Here is a 26,962-nt window from a genome sequence, read left to right on the forward strand (position 1 = left end):
AACAATACCAAGTATTATTGCCCTTGATTGATTGGCACACAGAACTTGGATTACAACTCTGTTGCCGAAGTCACAATACACTTCAGACACAGATATTAGAGGAATTAAACTGAAATTGACCTGGAAGCTCTTCTGTGAGAAGTGGCTTTCATGAAAGCTGCCAAGAAAGAAGAGCAATCATTAGGCTTACCTAGGTGTGATATCTGTGAACCACAGCAATAATGCAACTGGCAAGATATCCATGATGATGCAATAGTGGAACTTTCATCTTGGAGGTTTCAAGGGTTGTCTAATTGAACTTAAGGCACACTCAACAAGTGGGAAGCCATGTCTGGCACTGTACACGTAGACAACCTCTTGAGCCTGGAAATGGCATAGATCTAAGAGGTGAACCTGCTACTATAAGTATCAGAATCCAGTATACTTTCTAGCTGTTTTCTTAATACCTATCTCTTACACACAGATAAATATAATTCCCACCCTCATCAAAGAAGCTTCTTTTTGCAACATATGGAGACTATTATAAAGTCCCACAACTGGCCAAAATGCAGAGAATAATTGACTGAAAGGTGCCCAACCACAACTGATACATCTGCATTGAGTTCATTTAACTGAAAGGTTGGAAAAAACATGGAAGAGGCGACAGAAATCCCCCAGCAGCTAAGGATCCTAATTGATGGTACATATACCCTAGACATGACAGGAAAATACACCTATGAACTCTCAATAGTATATGTAGTGACATGTGCTATCATAATCACACCAGTTGGTATAGAAATAAGGGCAGGGGAAATTCTACATGGTCTTAACTCTAGGTGAGGTCAATGGCTGCTGAAAGAGAATCATCTGCCTCAGTAGGGAAATCTCATATTGGTTTTCCAATCACAAGTGCTCCACTCAGAGTACATTCACATACAAACAGAATGGATTTGACTCAGTAGGTTATATGTACATGTGATCATATACATATAAATAATATAAATATACATATACATAAACTGCAAAGTAAAGAAGAAATCATAAAAACAGGAAGGGAATGAGGCACTGGAGGGGGAGAGTGAAGGTAGGAGCCATATAGCACAACTAAGGACTTGAGTTTCTCAAAAATAACCACTACTTAAAAAAAAGACTTTCATGTGGTAACATTTTATATGACCTCTGTAACTTTTATGCACATTTGAACCAATTCTGAAAGCTGAATTGTATTAGAAAACATTTTAAATTAAACCCCATTTTTATGTCCTAGTACTTGTTATTGAGTTTCTGGTTTGGGATCTTGAATATTGCAGAATTATCTCTGAATGTGTTTATAATTGCTTAACACAACAACCTTTGACTGGTTACTACATCATTTCTTCCTGGAAGTAGCTGGATTTACAAGGAACTGTGGAGTGTTAATAATTTCTTTGCCTACACTATAAATATTACCTCTCAACACTTGCCAGAAGCTGAAAAGGTGGCTAAAACTGTATCCTAACAGCACCCACAAAGAGCTCATTGCCATGTCAGACTACCTTTGGTTTGAAGGAATACCTTTCCCTATTATAAAGTATGAAAAAGAAATAATTGAAAAATCTTGTGATAAGTTTGTGTTCAGAGATGAAGACATAGTCATCCTGACTTACCCTAAATCAGGTAAGAACTGTTAGAGTGCTCTTGAAGTGTATGAGGAAGGATAAGGCTTTGATCCTCATTCATTTGGGTGATGAGTGGCATGCTCTGTATATCTGATGTTTAAAATTTTTGTGGGCATGGATTGCTGTTTGTGAGTGCATTTCACTCAGAGAAAGAACACCAGCCTGGACTGTGTGGCAAGAGGCTAATCTAGGCCATGCGAGCAATGTCAGTTGATCCTAAGGCAGACTCTGGGAGGGTTCTGTCTCTATGTGGAGGAGAGTAGAAAGGAAAAATGAGGATAATAAACAGAAGAAACAGCACCAACGTAAAAGTCATAGATGTAAGAATATGTGGAGGAGAGGACAATGTCAGGTAGAAGAATTACCATGGACCTTGTCCAAGGGGTGAAAACAGTCTCAAAACTCAAAGAACCAAAAAGAAGCAGTGTGTGATTTGAGGAAGGTTGTTTTCTCGGTGGCAGAAGCACTGAACACAGGTAAGTTTTAGGTTGCTGACACTGACAGTGAAAGAACATAGAAAAGCCAAGGGCAGTAGAATGCAGGAAGAAGATTCATACAATGACCCAGAGAAGAGAGCTAGAGAAATACCCAAGGACAAGTAAACATGTAAACATAAATACAAGTATGTGTGGAAAATAGACAGAAGGGGATTTATTCAGCTAAAGAGGAGCAGTACTCATACACATACTGCAGCATGGATGCATCTCAATTGCTTTGCACTAAAAGAAAGGAGCAAGTCTCAAGGACAGAGTCCACTATTACATATCTGTGCAGTATCTGGGAAAGTTGAACTCAAAGTACCAGAATGTAGAATGATGATGGTCCAGGACTTGAGGGGACTTTGAGGTGTAGTTAATTGAATATAGTCTCAGTTTCTCCATGTGAAGCACTGGCAAAGTGCTGCATGAATATTCTTTGTACTTAGAGCATTTGGACATTGTGAACACAACAGGACTGTGTGCTTAAAAACAGATACACTGTAAATTGTACAGGTGTACAATTTTCTTCTTGAGGCTTTTTAACAAGTACTGTTGAAATGAGTGACCATTACTTTTCCTTCTTCAGGAACTAACTGGATGAAGGAGATTGTCTGCTTGATTCAGACCAAGGGGGATCCCAGTTGGATCCAATCTGTGCCTATCTGGGACCGCTCACCCTGGATAGAGAGTCAAAGAGGATATCAACTATTAATCAATAAGGAAGGACCACGCCTCATCAGCTCCCACCTTCCCTTCCATTTTTTCCCCAAGTCTTTCTTCAGTTCCAAGGCCAAGGTCAGTGTCCAGTTGTTGAGAAATCTTTGTCCAAATGTTCTTTGAATTTCATCTACCTTGGTGGGCCCTGGAGCTCTTGATGAAATGCACTCAGATTGTGTAGGTTGTGGGTGGGAACATGAGATTCTCATGCACTAAGTGATGCAGATGTGTCTCTTCCTCAAACTACATCAGAGTACCAGAATGTCAAGTACCACACAGTGATTCTGGGCAGATATATGAAAGAATGTGAAATATCAACTAGAGCATTCAGGAACTACACATACTAGTCAAGCAGAGGGCAAACTCTAGGGTGGGGTGGACATTACTATTTTGCCATCATCAAAGTCAATTTGCTAATTGTGATTCTACATATATATATATATATATGTATATACATATATATATATGTATGTATGTATGTATGTATGTATGTATGTATGTATGTATGTATCGCATGAGCAGTGTGTAAATCACCCCAGGCAGGGTTGCTCATAGAAGAAGCAGCCTGACCAGGCATCAGTACTCTAATCAAGGAAATTGTTCAGCAGTTATGGCTCAGTTGTACCCACTGTGTGTTATTGTATCTAGCTTTCCATTGAGGTCAGTAGCCACAGGAATCCCCCACACCAATGATAGAGGATTTCCAGAGGGGAACAGAGATATGCAGGTTCTGACCTATCATAGTTTCTAGTTTGTAAAAAAGCATTTGGGAGGTTTCTGAACCATGGAACTTAAAATATGTTATACTTAAAATACAAATACAAATGTAGAACTATTATCACTCTTGATAATATCACAATGAAGTTTACTCTTTTCTCTCTTTCAAATTTGGAGTCTTTTTTTCATTAATTGTTGTTACATTAGTATATGTATCTACTTATTTCTCAATATTTAAATACAATCTGCTCAATCTATAAAACGTTACTTTTATGTATGTTTTAGGCCTGAGCATTTGGAATTGCATAACCAGTTGTTATGCTTTTCCCAGGTAAAGTCTGTTTCTCCAACTCTCTGCATTTCTGAGTTGCCTATAAGTCTTTGTGTTCACTATTGTACAATGACACTCTAGCTTTGAGATCTGCACAATGATTCTTGAAAGTTACATTTGGTAGTTACAGTTGTGGACAAAAATTAGGTTTTCATATTGCAGATATATTTAGCACAGTACTCATCTCTGTGTATATAAGATGTTCTTTCACAATGGATGGATGGTTTTTCACACTGTAAGACATTGATCTTTATAAATATAGGATCAGTCTTGGATTTTTGTTATAGTTGTTTTTTTTAACGATTTAGTGACCTGAGTTATTGTGCAGTTACATATTTGTAAATGAAATAAATTTATAAAAGAGAATTTTCACTATAGATATTTGCACTTATGTAAAGTTTTATCCAAATAAAAATAAAGTTTTTAGAAACCTCGTGGAGATTTAATTGACATTTCATATAATTTGTGCAAGTTAAAAGGTTTGGAATGACTATTTTAAAGTTCATGTACATGTTTTTCTATTTAAGATAATCTATGTCATCAGAAATCCCAGAGATGTTCTTGTGTCTGGTTATTTTTTCTGGAGAAAGACAAAATATGTTAAGATTCCAGAGTCACTGACAACTTATTTTGAATGGTTCCTCAAAGGAAATGGTGAGTGTCCTATTAAATATAGGACTTGGGGGAGGCTCAGAGACATTTTAATGACAAGGTAAGATATAGTTCAGGTTGATCTTGAATTCTATATAGCCAGGGACAATGTTGAAGCTCTACTCCTCAGGCATCCACTTCTTGAGTTCTAGGACTAAAGCACCTACTACCATGTTCCATCAATTTAATGCTGGCACTCACTCTCATGATCATGTATTTTATTTAACTTGGTTACATCCCTAGCCTTTAGTATATTCTGTAGTCTTCACTTGGCTACATCTTATCTCTCTGTATTCAACCAATATGTGGTTCCAAGTCTCATCACCATTTTGAACCTAATTGTGAAGTCTTCCTGTTTTCACACACCACTACACAACAGACACAGACACAACTTGCCCATAACACATCATCCCAACAAAGTTTGCAGTGTCTGGTCTTTCCAGTACTACGTTAGGTGTTATAATTTGTGGTATTGAATAAGAAATGCCACAAATAGACCTTGACATTTAAACACCTGTTCCCTACTTGATGGCACTGTTTCAGAAGATTCAAGAGGCACAACCTTGCAGGAGGTACATCAATGAGTGTGGGCTTGGATAGTTTCTAAATAATTATTTAATTAAATTAATTCATGTATTCTGTATCCTGACCAGTTTCCCCTCCCTCCTTTCCTCCAATCCCCTTCACTCACCACTTTCCCCACCCCACACCCCAATCAACTCCTCCTCTGTTTCTGTTTAGAAAGCGGCAAGCCTCAGCATGGGTGTCAACAAAGCATGGCATATCAAGTTCAGGTAGAGCTAAACTCCTTGCATTTAGGCTGGACAAGATAAACCACTATGAGGAATAGGTTCCTAAAAGTCAGCCAAAGAAATAGGGATCAGCCCTGCTTTTCTCACTAGGAGTCCCACAAGCAGATCAAGCTACACAAGAGTCACACATATGTAGAGGCCCTAGGTTGGTTCCATGCACCTCCCTAGCTGTGAGTCCAGAGACTGTGAGCTCCTATGAGCCCATGTCATTTGTTTCTGTGGGTACCTTTGTGATGACCTTGAGCCATCTGGCTCATCCAATCTTTCCTCTGTCTCTTCAACAGGATTTCCTGAGCTAGGCCCAGTGTGTCTCTCTATCTGGTTTCTTCAGTCACTGGAGGAAGGCTCTCTGATGACAATGTGGGTAGTTACCAACTTGATTACAGGAGATTGCCAGTTCAGACTACCTACCCACTATTGCTAATAGTCTTAGCTTGAGTCATCCTTGTAGATTCATGGGAGTTTCTCTTATCAGGTTTCTACTTGACCAAAAATGCCCACCATCAAGATGTTTCTTTCATTACTCTCCCACTCCAACCATGCCCCCAACCCAATCTATCATGTTCCCATCCCAGTCAACCCAGGAGATCTCTTCTATTTCCCCTTCCCAGGGACATCCGTACATCACCATACACTTTGGGCTCTCCTTGTTACCTAGTCTTTATGGAGCTGTGGATTGTAGCATGGTTATCATTCACTTTACAGCTAATATTCACTCTTGAGTGAGTACATACCATGTCTGTTTTTCTGTGTCTGGGATACCTTACTCAGGATGATTTTTTTTTCTGGTTTTTTTTCTGGCTGAGGAGCCCCTAGGTTGATTCAATGTTCTGGCTAGTGTGAAAAACCCTGTCATGAACATAGTTAAACAACTGTTCTCATGGAAAGATTGAGTATCCTTTGGGTATATGCCCAAGAATTAGGTATCGCTGGGTCTTGAGGTAGATTGATTCTCAGTTTTCTGAGAAAACTCCATATTGATTTCGATAGTGGCTGTACAAGTTTTCACTAACACTAGCACTGGAGGAGTGTTCCCCTAGATCCACATCAAAAGGTTAAGTACTTAAGTCACTTCCAGTTGCTTGTCTCTGATTCATGAATGTAGTTGAGGAGATGACATCACAGCTTCCTGCTGCTATAGCACTTCCTGCCACTTGTTACCATTGCCTCCTTTCTCCCATCATTTACTCTTATCCCTCTAGAATCATAAACCAAAATTAAGCTCTTTCTGCTTACTTAAGTTGCCTTTGTTCATGATGTTTTACCACAGTGGCAGAAAAATAACAAAAGTGCATGTTCCTACCACACAACTCAATTGTGATTTCTCTTTGTCTTTTTTCATTGGCTTCCCATATATTATCCTGACTGTTCACTGTTTTGTTAAGACATATCTTAACAAATATTATAAATCCTATTTTCTTTATTGTCACAAAAGTATTTTCATAGGCATGGATTCTGAACACTTTGCATATAGTTTAACTTTCATTGAGTTATAATAATTATATATAATAACAAGTTTCATTATGACATTTTCATACATGTGTGCAGGTAATTTTGATCAAATTAATGGCCCACTATCCTCTCTTCCACTGTTTCCACTTTTGCTGATCTTGTTCCTCTTTCTAAGTAACTCTGCTTTCTACTTCCATGTCCCTTTTCTTCATGTGTGTGTTTGTGACCCAGTGAGGTCCATTGGGGTTGCTTACTGGAGCACAGAAAAGCAATCATTTATAGGAACATGGGTTTCTCACCAGTAACTCCTATACTGAAAAAAAATACCTCTCCCTCCACCAGCTACCAAAAACTGCCCTTAGACTGTGGAAGGAAAGGGATGTCATGAGCCCTGTCCTCTAACTACACTTGACTGCTCATAAAGCCACAGGAAAGTGGTTAATACTTGGGAGTACTTTCTCTCCACTTGATAGAGTATTATAGGTCCCAGTCTTATGAAGGTCTTCACAATATTCATGGGATGGATTCAAGTGAATCAATAGTTCAAGACCATCCTTGGCTACATACTAAGACAGAGGCAGGCTTGTTGATATATTCTTTTTAATACCTGCTTCCAAATAAACTCTTATCTTTTAAAATGACTTCCAAGACAGAACTACTGTTAATTTCTAGCTACATATGTATCATTAGCTTATTTTTAGTGCTCTCCCTAAAATGGTTTTGGCTTTTTTGTTTGTTTTCAGACAGGATCTGTTGTATCCCAGATTGGCCACAAATTCTCTGTGTACTGGAATATGACATTGAACCTCTGGTCTTCTCTTGTATTGATATCCCGAGTTTTAGTATTGCAGGTGTATGCCATATTTGACTTGGCTTTTAGGTTTTCTTTGAATGTGAATAGGTATGTGTGTTTACAATAGTGTGGCTATAAATGTGTGAATGTGGCAGTTCTTGTGCCAAAACTTGAATGTGGCAGGCAAGCAACAACATCAGGTGTTGAGCCTTAATTTCTACCCTGTTTGAGAAAAAAAAAATCTTTCTTTTTATTCATCACTGCTTTTGCCATCTTAGTTGGTCCCAATCTTCTGGCCATTCTCCTGTCTCCACCTTCCATGTCATTGAAGGAGCACTAGGGTAACAAAAAGAAACTGAATTATCTTTGAATGGTTCCTGTGGATTCAAACTCAGGTCCTCACACATGCATGGCAAATGCTTTCCTCTGAGTCATCACCTGAACACAGCTTTCAATCTCTTTAAGTGGCCTAATTCTGTGTTGTATTATGAAGTTAATTTCTCTCTACTACTTCTCTGTAGATCATTTACCCCCAGCTTTCAATCAAATCTTAGATTCCTTGAATTCATGCATCCTACTGCTCTGACCCTTGCTTAACTCTTAACTTCACTCCTCACTTGATTTAGTTAGTTCTTCAGATAATCATGAACAATGCAGATGTGCAATGGCAGATAAGAAATGCAGAGAGAGGGACAATGAAGGAACAAATGGCTAAATCAGGAACAATGAAGACACTGTGATTGTTGAGAAAACATTACAATAGCCCTAGGAATGTAAATGAAGTTTTTGGGTTTGTATCAGGGTCCTGTGCTGTTGTTCCCCTGGGGGATGGGGACAAGTAGGCACAGAGTTAGTGATATAGCCTCTGGGAGATTGTAAAAAAAGAAGCCCAGTTTATTCATAAAGAGGCAAGTTTTACATACCCTCCACCCCAGCCTGGGAGAAGGTCAGAGCAATATGCATCTGCTGCTGTGACTTGGCTGCCTCTCATTGGTCCAGGTGATCTCCAGATCATGTCTCAGCTGTTTTTGCTAAGGCCCTTAAGCAGACCAGGTTGGCTTTTAGAAAGTACTTTTTTTTTACTGATTTGGGCCCTTTTTTCCCTCAAGCCTGTTAGGAATGAGTCATCCCACAGCGGTGAAGGTGGAATTCTATGCCTGCAAGGTCTCTAGTAGTCTGTGTTTAGGACACCAGGGTACTGAAGAGTCACTATTGAGACCTGGTAGAAGCTTAGAGGTGGATGTTTGGGTGAGGAGATCTCCCTTAGAAAGAATTAAGATAGTTCTTTGGACATGATAGCAATATAAAGTCCAACTGTAGCCATGTCAAGACCTCTTTGGCTTACTGTATTGGTATGATGGCTTTTCCCCAAAACATGCCTCCATCACTAAAGCCCATCAGAAGCATGTCTCCATGAGACATCAGGGGTAACTCTGTAAGATGATGAGTTTACTAATGAACTTGATTTAATCAGCTCATTATCTGTGTGTATGTGTCCAATGTTACCTTGTATATTTTAAATACTAGTTTCATTTTTCTTGGTAAAGCAGTCTGCCATTTGCAGAAAGGTGAAGAATATCAGGAAGACATGGCTTTCATTCTTTATCAGCAATGCTTTCCACTTCCATTCCCACAGTGGCATATGGATCATGGTTTGAGCACACCCGTGCCTGGCTATCCATGAGAGAAAGAGACAACTTCCTGCTATTGAGCTATGAAGACATAAAAAAGGTAATTGTCATTCTTACAAAATCACAGAACCTCTCACAAACTCACCCAATGTAGCACCCCATATTTCTCAGTATCCCCATGTCAGTTTTAGATTCATAAAGTGTCAATAAAAGTGAAATTATGTCCTAGGTTATTTATTGACATGCACCTGAAATTTTCTCTGCAGTTGCCTTATCCATCACCCACATCTTTACCTTATCAACATTGGAGTAGGTTGGGGTAGCTCACACTCGGGCTATAGGTTTTGTAATTCTGTCTATGCAACACATTTGATAACCTTATAACCCAATAATCTTTGGGGAATAGGTAAAGCACTTTCATTCCACTGTTGTGCCCAAATGTTTGTCATCCCCCCTTGATGACAAGAAGAGGGAGAAAGCAGGAAATCCATCTGTGAATCCTGGGAGAGCACAAGAGCTGAAGTCACATGAATTGAGTGATACACACATCTGACCAGGAATGTACAAGATGCACCAGTCAGGGATGATTGTGTCCAGTACTCTGCAGTATAGGGGGTTCTGCATGGTAGGCTAGAATACACTGGAGATTTCAAAACTCTTAGTAGAGAATATCTAAAATGTTTCAACATTAAGTAATGGCATATGTCTAAATAGAATGATAGGCCATTTAAGATCTGATCCTTATAAGATCATTGCAGGTTTCATTTCATTGAAATGCCCAATAGACAGTTAGCAATATGTTCAAGTACTGTATGTGTGTCTAAAATATCTATTATTTTGAAAATTAAAAATATGTCTTGGCAAGTCATCACATGACTCTAAAACTACCATTGGGAGAGAGAGAGTCAGAGTCAGGGGTTCTAGGTTATCTTGTTTGTATGGTGGGTTTGAGGTCAACTTTGGCTAAAAGAGACATTGTTCAAAAGATCCTTAATTTAAATAATTTTAAGTTCATTTGTGTATTTTATTTTCATTTAGTTAAAAAAATTCTCCCTCTACTGATGGACACATAATACTGACACCAAGCATATAAGCCCAAAAATATTCATATTTGTTCAGCAACTCAAAAGCTTTAGTAGTTTGGAAGCTAACAGTGAAAGATAACCATCCTTTATATATCATAAATAAAAATATCAATCATACTTTTGAAGAACAAGAAAAAACTTGTGCAGTCTGTCAGAGAAAACACTTACCCATCCTTTGAATAGTTCAAAAAATAGTTAAGGAGGAAAAGAAGCAGTCTTACAGCCACTGTTGAGCTTTCAGAAGTAGATTCTGGTGATGATGAAGGTTATTGAAAGCTGTAACTTCTTGTTTTCATTTTTATTTCTCTTATAATTTTTTATAATATAAAACACATTTTAAATTTAAACATATTTTAATCATATTCTTTCTCTCCCAAAATTTCTTCCAAATTTTCTTCTCCTCCTTACCCACACAACCTTAAATTCCTTCTGAAATAAAAAAATCCAAATAAAACAAAATTCCCCTGAAAGAAAACAAAATAAAACAATAACCAAAAGAAAAAACACTGAACTGCAACGAAATACAACCAAATAAAAGCACACACGCATGAACACACACACACACACACACACACACACACACACACAGAAACAGAAATCAAACTCTGGAGTCCATTACATGTTGGACAACTGCTCCTTCACATAAAAACTTTCCTGGAGTGGTTGATATATCCAGTGTCATTTCATTGGAGGCAGTGGATTTTCCCTCTGACAGCAGGTATAAATGACAGTTCCATTGTTATCCTTTAACCTACTGGCTAGATTTTCATTCATTCATTTTTTAAAAATATAACAAAATAGCCGGGCAGTGGTGGCGCACGCCTTTAATCCCAGCACTCGGGAGGCAGAGCCAGGCGGATCGCTGTGAGTTCGAGGCCAGCCTGGGCTACCAAGTGAGCTCCAGGAAAGGCGCAAAACTATGCAGAGAAACCCTGTCTCAAAAAAAACCAAAAAAAAAAAATATAACAAAATAAAGTACAATCGGATGAAATAATATTATTACCTCAAAATTGGACAAGATAAACCAACAGAATGAAAACAGCACAAGAGAAGGCACAAGCAGAGACCCACATGCTCAAATATCAAGGAAGACCACAAAATCACTAAACTGTAGACCCTAACATATAAGCAGAGGATTGGTGCAGACTGGTGTGCCACTATGCATGCTGCTCCAGTCTGTGGGTTCATATGAGCTTTTCTTATGTTGATGTGGATGGTCATGTTTTCTTATTGTCCTCCCTCTTCTCTGGCTCTAACTCCCCTTTCCCTCTTCTGAAGAGTTGTCTATGCTCCAAAGTCAGAGATTTGGTGGAGACATACCACTTAGGGCTGATTGTCCAAAAGTATCTCAAACTCTGTGTTTGCTCTGGCTGTGGATCTCTATGTTTCTTCCCAACTGCTTTGGGAGAAATCTTCTCTGATGACAGCTGTACAATGCACTAATCTGAGCACAGCAGAACACCATGGAGTCACTTTGTCACTAATTTTTCAGGCCAAGATTATTGGGTTTTACCCTAGGTCCCCAGGCTATCTAGTGTCTGGTCAACAAAGCAGTGTCAGCTATGTGTTCCATCTTATAGAGTAGGCCATAAGTAAAATCAAGCACTTCTTGGCTACTCTCCTGAGCTTTGTGGCTTCATTGCCTTAGCATATCTTGCAGGTAAGACTATATAATTGGAAGTTTCCTGTCCCAACTACCTGGTCAAAAAAGACCAACTCAGAACCTGAATGTGATCTCTAATTTCACAGCTGATAGCTCTGGCTTGTTACTAGATAATTCTTACCTTTAAATTAACCCACTTCTATTCATCTATGTATTGTCAAGTGTCTCATGGCTTTTCGTGTCTTCTAACATGTCCTGCTTCCTGATCAGCTAGCTAGCAGCACTCCTGAATCTGTTCTCCTTCTTCCCATCATTCTCAATTTGATTTTACTGCCTAACTTCCTGCACAGCTACTGGTCTGTCAGGTCTTTATTAACCAATATGAGTAATACATATTGATAGTGTAGAAGGGATGGTTACTGAGAATTCTCCCCCTTTTGTCTAATTAAAAAGAAAGGTTTTCACCTTTATATAGTAAAGCTACATACAACTAAAACAGTTATTAAATAAGAATTACAGTAATAGTATCTGATCCATTTATATTTGGCAAAATTGGAGAAAATACTAATTATCTATCTTATATTGGTTTGTCTAAAGTTTTGTATCTAATTTACTTTCTATTATAACTAAGGAAAATTATGATTATAACTATTTAGTCTTCAACTCCATCAAAGACCCCAGAAGGGTGAAAAGTTACCTAATGGCAGGGACATCAGGTTGCCTGGACAGTCACCCAAAGTTCCTCTGTAACACTGGGGCATCCTAAGGTGGTCTACCGGCTAAGCATAACTGACAGACTTTCCTGTTAAGCAGAGAATATTGAAGGACTGTTCTATTTCCTTAGGGGTTATTGGTCTATTTAAAATGTTTATCTGGTCCTGATTAAAATTTGGTATGTGCTACCTATCCAGAAAATTGTCATTTTCTTTCAGGTGGAGTAGTTTTTTGAAGTATAACCTGATGATTCTCTGGATTTCCTCATTGTTTGTTGTTAGGTCTCCCTTTTCATTTCTGGTTTTGTTAATTTGGACTCTCTCTCTCTGTCTGTCTCTCTCTGTCTCTCTCTGTCTCTCTGTCTCTCTCTCTCTCTGCCTTTTAGTTAATTTGATTAAGGGCTGGTCTATCTTGTTGATTTTCTTAAGGAATCAACTCTTTGTTTCCAGTTTTCATGAAGCTCACATCAAAGATTCCTGTTTGAGTTCCTAAGTTTTTCTTTTGCAGATTTCCTATAATTTGAGTTTTCTTGATTGATTTTATTTCTACTTTCAGGTTTCAATGGTTTATTCATTTATTTCCACTGTTTTTGTTTTCATAAATTTATGAGATTTACTCTATTCCTCTATCATTTCCATACATGCTATTTTAGGGTCAATTTCTTCTTCTGTAACTATGGTAGAATAATCAGGGCCTGTTCTAGTATGGTTTCTAAGCTCCTGTCTTGGATGTTATAGACTATGCTTTCAGGTTGGCATCTAGGCATCTAGGATTGAGAAAATTATAATTCTACATGCTGATATCTGGTCTTGCCTTTGTTGGGTTCATGCTTCCTTCCTTTTTTTTGTTGCTCTGTCTAGTACTTAGGAGAGTATACTGGCTGTGTGTTGTCTGGTAGGAAATTCTTCGGGGGTCCTGATAATTGGGGCCAAAGGAAGTTCCAGGTAAAATGTTTCCAGATATAGAAAGCTGAAATTTAGGAATGGGAATAGTCTAGGAGGTTGTCTTAATAATGTCCACAGGAGGGAAGATAGAAACATTTTTAACAGGAGCTCCTTAGTTTGTTACCTGAAAATGGGGCCACTGAGTGAGGTTAGGCCACAGCAGAAGGTTCAATATAAAGCTATGAATGAGACTGAGGAGTAGATTTGGAAAAATGGAAGAAGAGATGAAGAGCTGCGATTAGCCTATTTGCTTTCATGGTTAGAGTGGCCTGTAAGTGCTTAGGGAGTGCCTTCTGGATTCAGGATTCGCTATGACAAAAACAATAAGTATGGAGAAGGAACTTTGGAGAATAAGAATTGTGTTATCCATGTGAAACAATGGCATTTGGTGGAAGGAGACTGTAGCAGATGTTCTACACCGAGCTGGGAAGGAGACTAGGAGCCTGCACTTAAAGGAGCAAGTACAGATGTGAAGATGTGCATTTAGCCTAACTGTTTACATGCCCAGTTTGATCTATGGGTTCCCAGGGCATGCACGATGGAGTTCAGGTGTGGAGCAAATCAATGCATTGGTGTTGGGATATTAGGAGGGGAGATCCACTAGAGATGTGAGTGGCTGAGGCAGGTGTTCTGCTCCAGGGCTAGGGGTAACCCTGGGGTGGTTGGACTTAAAGGAATGAGGGGGAGGTGAAGATGTGTAGTTACTTTATTTCTTCATGACCAGAATGTTCTTTGGTTTCCCAATGAGGACCTCTTGGAGTTGGATGTTGGAATAGTACAATGAATTACAGGACTGAAGTTAGAAGATCTGTGGAATCCATTCTATGTTTGGGGGGGGGGGAGTTGCTAAAGATTTTCTGTGGCATAACTGGGCATGAGACTGGGGAACTGGATCTGGAGGAGCACAGTGAAAGGTAAAAATCTGTAGTCAGCCTACATGCTTCCCTGGCAAGAGTCAAAAAATATTTTTTAATGTAAAATATTAAGGAGCATCAAAAATAGGAAATTGGATTATCAAAAGGAATTGGATCTATTAATGATATCATCCAGGAACACAAAGTTTCTACATAAGTAGCAATATAAAAGACTCTTTTGTCTTTTGTAAAATCTTTCACTTTCTCTTCATAAAATTCAGTATTTCCCAGCAAGCTTTATTACTAAGATGTCTATGTTGCATGGTAGTGCAGTTTCCCATAACTTTTCTGTCCAACCATTCCACACAATTTTTTTCTAGTATTGACATGGTTGTTTACCTTCCCATGAGATATTAACTAAATCTGTGATAAAATATATAATAAAAGTTTTGAGACAGTTATACCTTTAGGCCCCCAGTAAAAGTGCCCCGGTCCAGAAAACATGTCCCGGGCAGCGGGATCTTCAGCAGAGACCCTAGAAGGGGGAATGGCAAATGAAAGTGACAAGAGACACAAAGAATTGACAGCAAGACAGTATTCTGATCAAGCTGCAACATTTTATTTTTCTCAGGTGGGTTTTATAGCAAGCAGACCAGGAAACTTTCTTTGGGAAAAGATCAGGGGACTGTTGAGTTCCCAAGCAACCCAACCACAAAACATTGTTACTAATGGTCACTGTAGCAGAAAGATAAGGAAATGTTAAGTTATTTTCTAATAACTCAGGACTTGTCCAGGTATGTCAAAAGTTTCTGGTTAGTGGCTCAATACTGGACAGCAGAAACTTAACTCAGGCAGGCAATATGGCATAGCTCTTACAATTGTCCTGAGCAGAAAAGGGCTGGAATTCAAACCAAATTCAAAACTGTGTCTTCTTGTGACTATTTCTCAGTATTAACCCAGTTGTGGTAGTTCACAACTGTAATTCCAGAATACGGGTATCTGAAGCAGGAAGACTGTGAATGTGATGCCCTTCTGAGTTACAGTATGAGGTAAAACTCGAAACAAACTAATATCTCCCAGAAGTACCCCCAAGTAATAATTATTGAGATTAGTCTTAAGAAAGTTTAAAACTATTATTCGCATTTACCAATTGGGTGCAATTTTACATGGTGTAAACATTAACCTCTCTAAATTCTTTGTGCACAGTTTCTTCTTTCCTGTGGATCATTGTCTAGAATTATTTCTCTAAGTCTCTTTGAACATCACAGGCAAGGTTGGGTACGGTGGTGCACAACTTTAATGCCAGCAATTAGGTGGCAAAGACATGTAGGTGGATCTCTGACCTCTTTGAGCTTGAGCTCAGTCTGGTATCCAGAGAAACTTCCATCCCACCAGACAGGACTCCATATTGAACACCTCTCAAGAAAAACATCCCAGTATATTTAGTAGGTGGGTTGTCACACACATGTGAACACATCACTGCAAAGATGGAAGCAAGAGGATCAGCTGTTAAATGAATTCATCCACTATGAAGTAAGTTTGAGTACAGCATTGGTTATATGAGACCTTGTCTCTAATATCCTCTCCTCCTTAGAAGAAATTCCAGGCTGTGACTCTTAGGGCTATAGATCAGTCACAATGCAAGCTCACTCAATATAAAAATGCTGTGGATCTCCTACCCTGTCAACATTTCCTGTATCTTTTCTAAATCCCTTTCACTGCTTTCTCATTTCATGTTCCCATTTCATTCTTCGCAACCTCTTTTCATCCTCCATCCATAGTTCCCATCTGTGCAACTGCTCTCTCAGAGCTTTCTCTACAACCTTCATTTTTGTTTCTTCTTCTTTTAGGACACAAAGAGCACCATAAAGAAGATTTGTGACTTCCTAGGAAAAAAATTAGAGCCAAATGAGCTGGATATGGTCCTCCAGTATAGTTCCTTCCAAGCCATGAAGGAAAATAAAATGTCCAATTTCAGTCTCATTACAAAAGATGCGGCTCATAATGGTTTGGATATCTTGAGAAAAGGTGAAGAAGTTTTTGAGCTTTAAATGATGTCAGGACGTGTGGAGGGCATATTGTTCCAGTGAGACTCTAGGAAAGAGTTGGGAATGGTTCAGAAGTCATTGCTCATACATGATAGTTTCTCACAGACCTTACAGAAGATTCATTCCATGGTGATGATGTGGGCTTCAGTAGCTATGAAAATTGATTTGTTCTGGGAGAGGATGTTGGGATTGCAGATGGTTGAGTCCAATAACCTCAATGGAAACAAAAGGGTAGATGTGTAGCAATGAGGCTTAGTAAGGCTCTCTGTATCATAGAAATCTAAAGAAAACACATAGCACATGGGACCAAAGATATATTTGCAATGATAATCACAGAAAACACTTCCATTCATGGCTGGAAAAGATGTTGAACATGCCAAGATTGCTGTCCCACACCAGGCTGAGTATAGACCCCATAAAGACTAAGCAAATGGTATTTATCATCCTACATTTGGATTGCTTCAGGCTCAGGGCTACTCAGTTTGTTCTGAATGCCTCTCCAGGAATGGGAATATCCATCTTCTCTATGTCTGTGCTACCTCTCTATGCTGGGAGCAGATTGTGGGTGTGGTTCCATAGCTGTAGAGATGAGGAGCCACTGTACCAAAAAGAGCCACACCTGGAATATCACCTTTTCCTATTAGCAGATAACTGGTGAGATGGGACTTGGCATTGAAGAAGGAATGAATCAGATGTCAGGCCTTTGGGGATAAGTAAAGAAAATGGATATAGACTCAGCAAAGGAGAATTATTGGTTATGGGTTTAATTTTCTTCTTCCAATAATTTGTATGCTTCAGCCTTACTCTCCAACCCTCCTCCACCCTAGATTGTAAGGATCAGGTGATAGAACATAAAGACATCAGGAATATATAGACAGAGAAGTAAGTTAAAGTGTATAGAAGATTGCATTTAATTCAAAACTCCTGGTGTCCTCACAAGTGGAAGTTTGGGCTCAGATTTGAGCACATATACATGTCACTTCAAGAATTTCATTGTCTATACACTATGGACTGAGAACTCTGGAGAATCCACTGATGTTGACAGATAACCTCAGACTGCTTTGCTCCAGACTCTATGGAGACAGAGTTGTCTGCACTAGAAGTGAAGGTCCCACATAAGAAGAGAATTGGCCCATTCTTGGATTTCCTATAATGAATCAGAATTTGGAGGTAAAACAGTATGGATACATAAAAAGCTTCAATGAAATGCCAAAAGGAATGAAATGTCTTGTTTAATAGGGAAAGGCTATGGAAACTAACAAGTAAAAGTTTGGTCAATAAAGCAGATGTAATAGAATAAGGACACAATTCCATGAAGATAACTGTCATTTCCTCTTTTCCATGTAGACACTTGGAGGATGAGACCACAGTGGGATTTTAATTTTCTCCGAAATAAAGTATTTTTCATGTATCATATATGGTGATTCTGTCATAAAACTTGATCTTTCACCATAAGTCCTTTGTAATTTATCATAGTGATTATATATGACATCAATTTCTTCCGCATTTAAAGATAACTTTTACTCTGGGGAATTATTTTTCTTTTACTCACACTTATTATAAACCATGAGTCCACTGTAAACCAGGTCATTGAACGAGGAGACCAACGTCATTACCTGCCCAGCCCTGATTCATGAATTCTTTATAGAGGATGCCAAGAGAGATATCTGGGAAAAACTTTTGAAACAATATGATTCGTGAGGATAATGTTGGTCTTTTAAATTCCTATATCATATTGGTTCTTTTTTTTTAAAATCGTGAAGGGAAGAGCAGATCAAAGATTAATTCTAAAATGAATTTAATTACTTACCAGTAGATACTTAATACCCTAAACCATAATGCATGAACAGCTTTGCTAACTGTTAGACTGGTCTTGAGCAGGAAGAATTCTCTAGACCTATTTTCACTGTCCTTTAGTTGCTCTTCTCAGGATCCAAGAAAAATACCTTATTTTATTTATTTTTTTTTACCTCTGGAAAACTCCTGTAAAGAGCTACTTTTTTACCTTGGAGACTCAATCATCTGGCTAGGTTAAATGAATCTGGTATTAAGCTTTAAGCAATAAGTATCTACAAACAATTTTAATCATTATGATTCCATATTTAGATACTGCAGGAAATACTGATCAGAGAGATGGTCATTCTCATGCATCCACTGTTTACTTGACAGAACTTTTATAAAGACATTTTCACAATGAAGACACGAGGAAGGAAAGGTCTTCTGACAAACTTCAAAGGTTTTGGACCTCAGTACTTCACAGTGCATGTTTCCTAAATAGAATGCTTGAGCCATGAATCATTTTCCCTGGTGTCCTTAGAAAGCATTAATCTGAGACAAAGAGGGAAGAAGACCTAGAGAGGAGCCCACTATAGACAGGCCAGTAAAAATCCAGGGAAGGTCTGCACAACAACTTTTTGTGAGACCTGCCTCCTCCAGGACTATGAGGAAATTCCTTTTCAACAAGACTTAAGCCACAAAATTTTGAGTTATCCTGTCCTCTGATACACCAGAGTTTGAGGAGATTTTTAGAAAGAACGAATGAAGAGAAATACATGCTTGTAAGGACCACAGAGTCTTGACAGAATTTGACTTACAACTTCATGTGTGTACCTGCAAAGATATGCTTCTCTCAACTGGACTGATTCAGCCCAATTGAATTTACTGAGACTCTGTTAGCTCAGCATCCAGTCTGGCTTATCAAGAGCCAGGTGTACTGTGGGAAACAATAGAGAAATTTGTTCTAATAATGAAAATATAAGAACGCTGAGAGTAGCAATTTATACTTACAAGTTACCTTCTTAAAAGAGACACTCTTATAGTCATATCAATTAATGGCATATTGTTTGAATATGGTGTATCGATAATTACAACTTAATTCTGAATATGTTATATTTTATTTAGTAATACCACTGGGAATTTAAAGTTAACTTATATGATACATAAGGAATACAATGTGATATGGAAAAACAGATTTCTAAAGTCATTCTTTTTGGCTTCAGGTCTACATGCATCACTATCATGCTGGGTTACAGCTCAAGGACTAGTTTTTTCTCATCAGCAAAATGGAAACAAGGCCTGTATTTTCCTCACTCATTAATGAATGCTTTCAAAAATTCCACACTGAGTATATTCTGTGTGTCTGATATGATTTGATGAATGAATCCTTTGCCGATGAAAGAAACATTTTGCTTTTTAAATATATTAGATACATATTTCAGGCATCTTTACAAAAATGAAATTCATCAATGTGTCACATTTATGAAATAAAATACAACAAGGATGTGGCCTGCAGAGTTCTACATGGAAGGAAAATTGGAAAAGGTGGTCACATGGGCATAAAATAGGAAACAAAGAAAAAAGTGAGTATATAGAAGACATCAGCAATCTAGAAAGAAGGAACACACAATTCAATGAAAGCAGTTACACAGTTTGCCATCTCTAATGTCAAACCTAAAGACATATACAGGAATGGAGTGATGAGAAACAAAGTCTGGTAAAAAGATATGGTAAATAAATCATGTAGGTCTTGATGCATCACCAGACACCATGCTGATTGAAAACAGAAATCTTGGGATGTTCTCAGTTGGCAGTTACGTGGGTCTCCTGCACCTGAAGAAAGCATCAAGATGGTTGGCACGTAGCTCACAACAGTCTGCATCTCTAGCTCAAGGGGATCTGATGCCTCAAAGCTCTGCAGAAAGCTGCATCATTTGGGCCTACACGCATATGATTAAACTTAATTTTAAAAGATCTTTTAAAATTTGCTTGCATATTTTGCAGAACTTTTACAAGTAACCACTAAAATTTAAAAAGAATAATTGAAACCGTTTTGGATAATTAAGATTAGAAACTCTGTTGGATTAGACAGTATGATGGAAGCAGGTGTAGTGGGAAGCAGAAAAACATCAATATCTAAAAGGTAGATATAGTGTGGAAGCTATTAGAGTGTGTAGCTGATATGATGAGATAGGAGAAGGGGGGGCATTATTGCGACAGAGGTAGAAGTCTGATGTATTATTTTTCAAGGTGTAAGATGTGTTCTCCAGGAAGTCACTGGTATTTCCCCTTTATTAACCATGTGGTCCATGTCAAATAGATGGTAAGAGCATGTGAAGGAGGGACTGAGAGCAGTGTTGAGATCATTATTAACCCATCTATGTGTCTGCTTCACATTTTCTAGGCATGACTGGGGACTGGAAGAATCACTTTACAGTAGCCCAAGCTGAAGCCTTTGATAAAGTATTCCAGGAGAAAATGGCTGGTTTCCCTCCAGGGCTGTTTCCATGGGAATAAATACTTAAAACTGAATATATATATATATATATATATATATATATATATATATATATATATGGAGAGTTGGGTTTATTTTCCTGTTCTTGTATATGTGAATGACTGGATGTTGTCACAGAATAAATCCTGATACTTATTTGGGGTTGGTTTTTTTAGATATTAATTGATAGAAGTATTAGTACTGGTAATAGTAGTAGAGGTAGTTGTAGTGTGTGTGTGTGTGTGTGTGTGTGTGTGTGTGTGTGTGTGTGTGTGTGTGTGTGTGTTACCATATTTCTTTGTACAGTTCTTTCAGAGGTCAGAAGAACGCATTTGTTCTCATGGAGCTACATTTAAATATTGCTATAAGTTGCCTACTTTGTGTCTTTGAACTGAACTCAGATCCTCTACAAGGGCATTACAGTCCTCTTGACCTCACAATCATCTCTCCAACTGTGAATCTTGGAGTCTTGAGTCATCAAAATTTGCTTCTTTTATTATAGTTTGTTATATATTATCAGCTAACTGCAATATGCTTCATGGAATCCCAGCTTAAAACAATCCTTGTAACATTTTAAACATTAAAAAAAAAAACTAAAAGAAAATTTAAGTAATTTTTACTCTGTGAATTTGGTGCAAAAGAAATTTTAAGAATGTGTTTATAGAAACTTTGACACTTCATTCAAACAGCCTAAGGTGCAGTAAGACATTTATAAATTTATATTTCTGCTCAGAATTTTATATCTGTGTTTCACTTTTTCTTTTTTTTTGTAATTTTAGTGGGTGTTTAAAATGTTGTGTTACATTATGAAACTTTGATACAGACGTGCCTATCATTGTAATTTATTCAGTATTTCTCCTCTATTGCCCAGTCCTGTCCTTATGCTCCTGTTAGTAGGTTCTGCTTCTACATTGCCCACTCTGCTTGTGTGTCATAGAGACACACTTATATTTAAATCCTGATGTGTAGATGGGAAAAGAATGCATTCTTTTCTCTCCTTTTATGGTTAAGGGGAAGGTTCTTCTGATAGACATGGTGGAGAATACAGAGAGGGACATCTGGAAGATTCCAGAGCAGGGAGTGAAAGAGGTAGACTGTTCATGCCCAGCAGAATAGGCCAGGCCATGAGGTAGGGAGCAAGAAAGGAAGACCAACATAGAGGAGCCAGAGAGAGAGAGAGAGAGAGAGAGAGAGAGAGAGAGAGAGAGAGAGAGAGAGAGAGAGAGAGAGAGAGAGGAGACCAAGAGAGCCAAGAGATGCATAGTCAAAATGTCAGGGTTATATAGGATTCAGAAGCTGGGGAAGAGAAGACTATGATCTGGAGAAGTTTATTGTAGAGCATGCAGTGAGAGGAGCTGAGAGGAGCCAAGATTCCAGATATCTGAGTGGACTCTGTAACAAATACTTGCCCAGAATACTTTGAGGACAGTATGCACTTTATTATGCTAATAGACAGCATAGTTAGCCATTTGCCCTGGGTTTCTTTTGGGCCTGACATTCCAGCCTGTTTGTTGATGATGATGTAATCTATTTTGTACCTTCTTCTTAGCTAAAATTAGGACATTGTCTGGACCTGTGCAGTTTGGAGTGCTGACCAAAGGTTGGGAGGAAGGAGAGAATGTAGGCTTCTCAGGTTCTGTGTGACCATTTGGGGCTAGCAAAGACCAAGCAGCTTTGGAAAAGTCTGAAAAATCTGATTAAGCCAGAGGCTCATCCCAGTTGGAAATTCCATCAGAAGCATCTAGTTTACACTGGTTTTCAGTAAGTCTAGGACCAGCTGATTTTTATTTGTAGCACTTTGAAATCTTTAAGTGATTAGAAATCTGATTAGACAGGAATAGACTAGCAAAATAAGGTAAAGTTAAGGAGTTTAGTGGAAAAATCTTTTTTCTTTGGTGTACCATTGGATCTTCCAGACCTGTGATCCTGGTATTGGGTTGTGGAAATAGTCCAAAGACTAGGAGTAGCAGGGAGAGAGAGAGAAAGAATAGAGGGGGAGAGACAGAGAGAGAGAGACAGAGAAACAGAGACAGAGAGACAGAGAGGGACTACACTTAAGTAAAGACAGTAGGCAAGTGGGGAAACTTAAGCTGTTGATTGAGAGGAGACCATACCTGGAGTCTGTTTCACCTGTGACAGGGGGATCCAGGTCATGACTCATGGAAGCTTGTATGAATTTTTTAAGTTTACAAAAAGAGATAAAAGTTTTTTTGATATATTATCATTGCCACTGCTTATAATCTGTACTGAAATTCTCACTGTAGAGTGAGCAGTTAACAGGTGTCTGTAAAACATCTAGAGTAGACTCATACCTTAGAGTCATACCAAAGCTGTGGTTTTAGGTTAAAAGCATGAACACTTTTTCTTATGTCCTGAGGGATGGATATATAATGATTAGAATGATGTTTTCAGCACAATGAGAAGCACTTTTAAGTCTATACCTAGAAAACAACCAAAGGAATTTTAAATTTTGAGCTTGTGACTATGATGATAGTAGTCAGTACTTTACCAGGGAGAGATTAACAGTTTATCAGAACTCCATCAATTAATGTTAAACATCTTAACATTTAAAATTTTAGTAAAACAATAGCATACAAAGAAAGAAATATATAAAACATTTCTCATTTTCACTATCCTTCACATTCCTCAAAACACTTTTTGGACCCTCACAACTTAAGCATTCTCATCCTCAGACCTTTAAGACTTACATTTACACACTGGAAATTACTTCCTAACACTGTCTGTCTTAGTGATGGTTTCTATTGCTGTGAAGAGACACCATGGCCATATCAACTTTTATAGAGGAAAGCATTTACAGTTTCAGATGCTTAGTTCATTATAATCAGGGTGGGAAGCATGGAGGTGTGTAGTCAGACATGGTACTGGATAAAGAGGTGAAAATTCATGATCTTGATCTGCAGAGAACAGGAATTAAACTATCTCCCATCCTGGGAATAGCTTGAGCATACACAACTAATATCTTTATACAGCTCCAAATCAGCCAACAGTGGAAGTCATACCATGTTCCAAACAGCTGTGTTCAAAATCCTTGAGGGAGAAATGTTATGACAGAAAGAAATGTGCAAGTTTAATATTAAAATGTTAACCTTCATCCAACAAGGAAAACAAAAAATCAAAATGTAAACAACAATTGCAGTTGAGTATAAAATAGCCATGTTAACCAAAAAAATGATAAGGCTCTAAAAACAAGCCTTCATACTTAACTCATTCTTGGTGTTTTGGCCCAAATATGTTAAATGAATGCACTTCAGATTTTGTACATTAATTTATTAAAGATAAAAACCCTATATCAACACATGAACATCATTAGGGTCAAATGTAATGTACACTTCATTGGTAAATTTCACGTGTTAAATTTTCATGTGAAAAACTGCACTCACACACAAATTTATACATAAATAAAAACTAAAATTTTTGTTTGGTTTTCAAAACAGTGTTTCTCTGAGTAGCCCTAGCTGATTTGGAACTTACTCTGTAGACCAGGTTGTCTTCAATCTTAGAGATTGAATCTACATGCTTCTGCCTCTCAAGTTCTGTAATTAAAGGTGGAAGCCTCCATCACCCACCTAAAATAAAATATTTTAAGAAAAGATATGTTTTAGAGGGACACACTGAATGTCTTCCAGTATAATCATTGCATTTTTCTTGTTTCATGTGAGGGCATATTTTTGGAACTTACACTCCAATGTAACAGCCAGAATCACTCAAGATTGAAGTCTAAAATCAAGAGGGGAAATGTAACCACCCTAGAACGAAAGATTATAAAATAACTCTAGAGTCTATGGAAGAAATACTTTTTTACAGGATATGTTAACAATATGTTAAGGGAGCTGGATAAATAGCTCATTGGTTAAAGAGAGGCCTGTTCTTGCAGAGGACCTATAAGTTCCATTCCTATTACCCATTTCAAGTGGCTCATAACTGCCTAACTGCAACTCTAAGAGATCCATCAACCTCTTCTTTGCTCCTTGGGAACTACACACACACACACACACACACACACACACACACACACAATTAAATATGAAATGTTTTTGACAAACACATATTGATCTCTCATGAAAAGAAGTGAGAGGGATCCTTTGGATGATAAATGTTTTATTTGCACTGAGTTACTTTTATTTGTTTATCTGAGTGTTAGTATAAAGCATGTGCATGAGTAGAAGTCTGAAGACAGTTTGCAGGATCAGTTCTCTCCTTCCACATAGGTTCAGGGGATCAAACTCTGATCGTCACAATTGGCCACAACCGCCTTTACCAGCTGAGTGATGTTGCCTGTGAAATAGCATGGGGGGCATGCACTGTAGCATGGAAATCCTAAGAGATGTTACAACCCCAAAAGGGAATAATTCTCCCTCCCAAGCAGTTAGAGCTCTCTAGTATGGGACTTGTCATACAGATCATGTGCCCCACCAATGACAGACTTCTGCTACTTAAACCCCTGCAGTTGTCCACAGGTGCTGTGATTTCATACTTGCTGCATCATGATGAACACATTAAGATATACTATAAGCACTTTTGGAAATTAATTGTTCAACAAATGTTTTCTCCTTGGTTTCCCTATAACCTCTGACCCTTTACCCATTTCTTACTAAATACCCATAACATAAATATTCTTTTTATCCAGAACCTTAAGCTTAGGTCTGATCTTTCCATCATCCTTAGTCTAGTAGTTCCTTTTAATTTTATATATTATAATTTGATATATTCTCTTCATTTTACCATCTGGGGATTTTTTTGTTAAATGTTTTTTGAGACAGAGACAAACTAATTATATAACACTGGCTGGTTGTCAAATCTCAGTGAAGAGCAGGCTACCCTTGAACTCATAAAGATCCTCCTGCCTCAACATTCTAGGTACTGGTTGACCATGCCTGGCTATTTTGAAATTATAGCTACAAGATTGAGGGGGTTTTAGAGGAAGGTTTTTGCACATGAGTACATTTGCACAGGAGACCAGAAGAAGCCCTCATATACCCTCAAGTTGTTCTTATAGAAGGTTGTAAGATGCCCAACCTGAGTTCTGGGTATTGAACTCCAGTCTACAGAAAGAGCTGCAAGCAATCTTAATCTCTTAGTCATATATCCAGTCTCAGTATATTTTATTCCTAGAGCATTTTTATCTATTGAAGAAATAGAGCATGCAGTCTGTTATAAATATGTTTAAAATGATCTACATTTTGATAATTCTGAGAATTCCTTGAAATAGTGACATAATATCCAAGAAAAAGAATTTGAAAATACGGGCAATCTTTTTCCCACATTGTTATTATTCTTATATGTATCGGTACATGATGAATAGACATAATTATTTTAAATTGAAATTAATATAAATGCGAGGTTATAAGTAATCTGAAGGGAAATGGGGAAAACAAAGGTGTATACTAAATACAGAGGGGATGTAGATCCATATAGAAGAAGGAAAAAGAATGATAAATTATGAGTATCTATAAAAATATCACAAGGAATCATACTACAAATAAATCAACATATAACACATAAACATATATAGTTTTCTATGAAATTTTCTTTTGTATACATGTGAAAAACAGACCTACATTTTATTCTTCCAAAATTTCAACACTCTGAAAATGCAACTGTTCACCTGATTGGACTTAAGAGCCCATGAGCACCATTTGGAGTAAGGGGACCTCCCTGAGACAAGGGAACATCATCACTGACTAGACCAACAGTTCCCAAGACTATCAATCAGACCAAGAGAGCCTCCTTCAGACACAGATACCACTTTCACCAAGTGGAAAAAGAGTTGGGTAGACACCAGTGCAAAAATACAGTCAACAACAAAAAACAATATGGCTCCATCAGAACCTGCATCAGAAAGCCCTGAACATCCCAGCACAGAAGAAATTGACCTCAAAAATTATCTTAAGAAGATGACAGAGATCTTTAAAGAGGAAACAAAAAATTCCTTTAAAGAAGTCAAACAAAAAATTGGAAGAAATCAGTAAATCCCTTAAAGTAACACAAGAGAAAGCAAATAAAGAGGTGAGAAAAACAGTTGAAGATTTGAAAACTGAAATCAAGACAATAAAGAAGACACAAATCAAGGGAATGCTGGAAGTGAAAACTCTGAGTAAACAAACAGGAACTTCAGAATGCAAGAGATGGAAGAACGGATCTCTGGCCTTGAAGATACAATAGAGGAAACGGATTCATCAGTCAAAGAAAATGCTAAAGCC

At 37.9% G+C, this 26,962-nt stretch overlaps 1 protein-coding gene and 1 long non-coding RNA gene across 10 annotated transcripts in view; one reads left to right on the forward strand and one right to left on the reverse strand.

Annotated features, from left to right (window-relative positions):
- Positions 1 to 1,435: 1,435 nt before the first annotated feature.
- Positions 1,436 to 20,776, forward strand: LOC102910118 (sulfotransferase 2A2-like). 2 transcript variants are annotated; one of them, XM_042263323.2, is made up of 7 exons: positions 1,436 to 1,635; positions 2,703 to 2,911; positions 4,409 to 4,535; positions 9,226 to 9,320; positions 16,271 to 16,448; positions 19,468 to 19,541; positions 20,649 to 20,776. In XM_042263323.2, the coding sequence occupies exons 1-7, from the start codon at positions 1,503 to 1,505 to the stop codon at positions 20,652 to 20,654; spliced, it is 822 nt and encodes a 273-aa protein (XP_042119257.1). In that variant the 5' UTR covers positions 1,436 to 1,502; the 3' UTR covers positions 20,655 to 20,776. The 2 variants fall into 2 exon arrangements, with proteins under 2 accessions (XP_042119257.1, XP_076428042.1); XM_076571927.1 differs by lacking the exon at positions 19,468 to 19,541.
- LOC107400074 (uncharacterized) overlaps positions 16,321 to 26,962 on the reverse strand; it is a 44,279-nt gene continuing 33,637 nt past the window's right edge. The window contains exons 4-6 of one of the 8 annotated variants that reach the window (XR_013051240.1): positions 24,234 to 24,328; positions 16,918 to 23,113; positions 16,321 to 16,681 (exon numbers count right to left, since the gene is read on the reverse strand). This is a non-coding gene — a long non-coding RNA (uncharacterized LOC107400074). Of the gene's footprint in view, positions 23,114 to 24,233; positions 24,329 to 26,962 lie in introns of all 8 variants that reach the window. The other 7 variants (XR_013051238.1, XR_006066189.2, XR_001576795.3 and 4 more) reach the window with 7 other exon arrangements.

Source organism: Peromyscus maniculatus, chromosome 1 (genome assembly GCF_049852395.1).
Source record: "Peromyscus maniculatus bairdii isolate BWxNUB_F1_BW_parent chromosome 1, HU_Pman_BW_mat_3.1, whole genome shotgun sequence".
Classification (NCBI taxonomy): domain Eukaryota; kingdom Metazoa; phylum Chordata; class Mammalia; order Rodentia; family Cricetidae; genus Peromyscus; species Peromyscus maniculatus.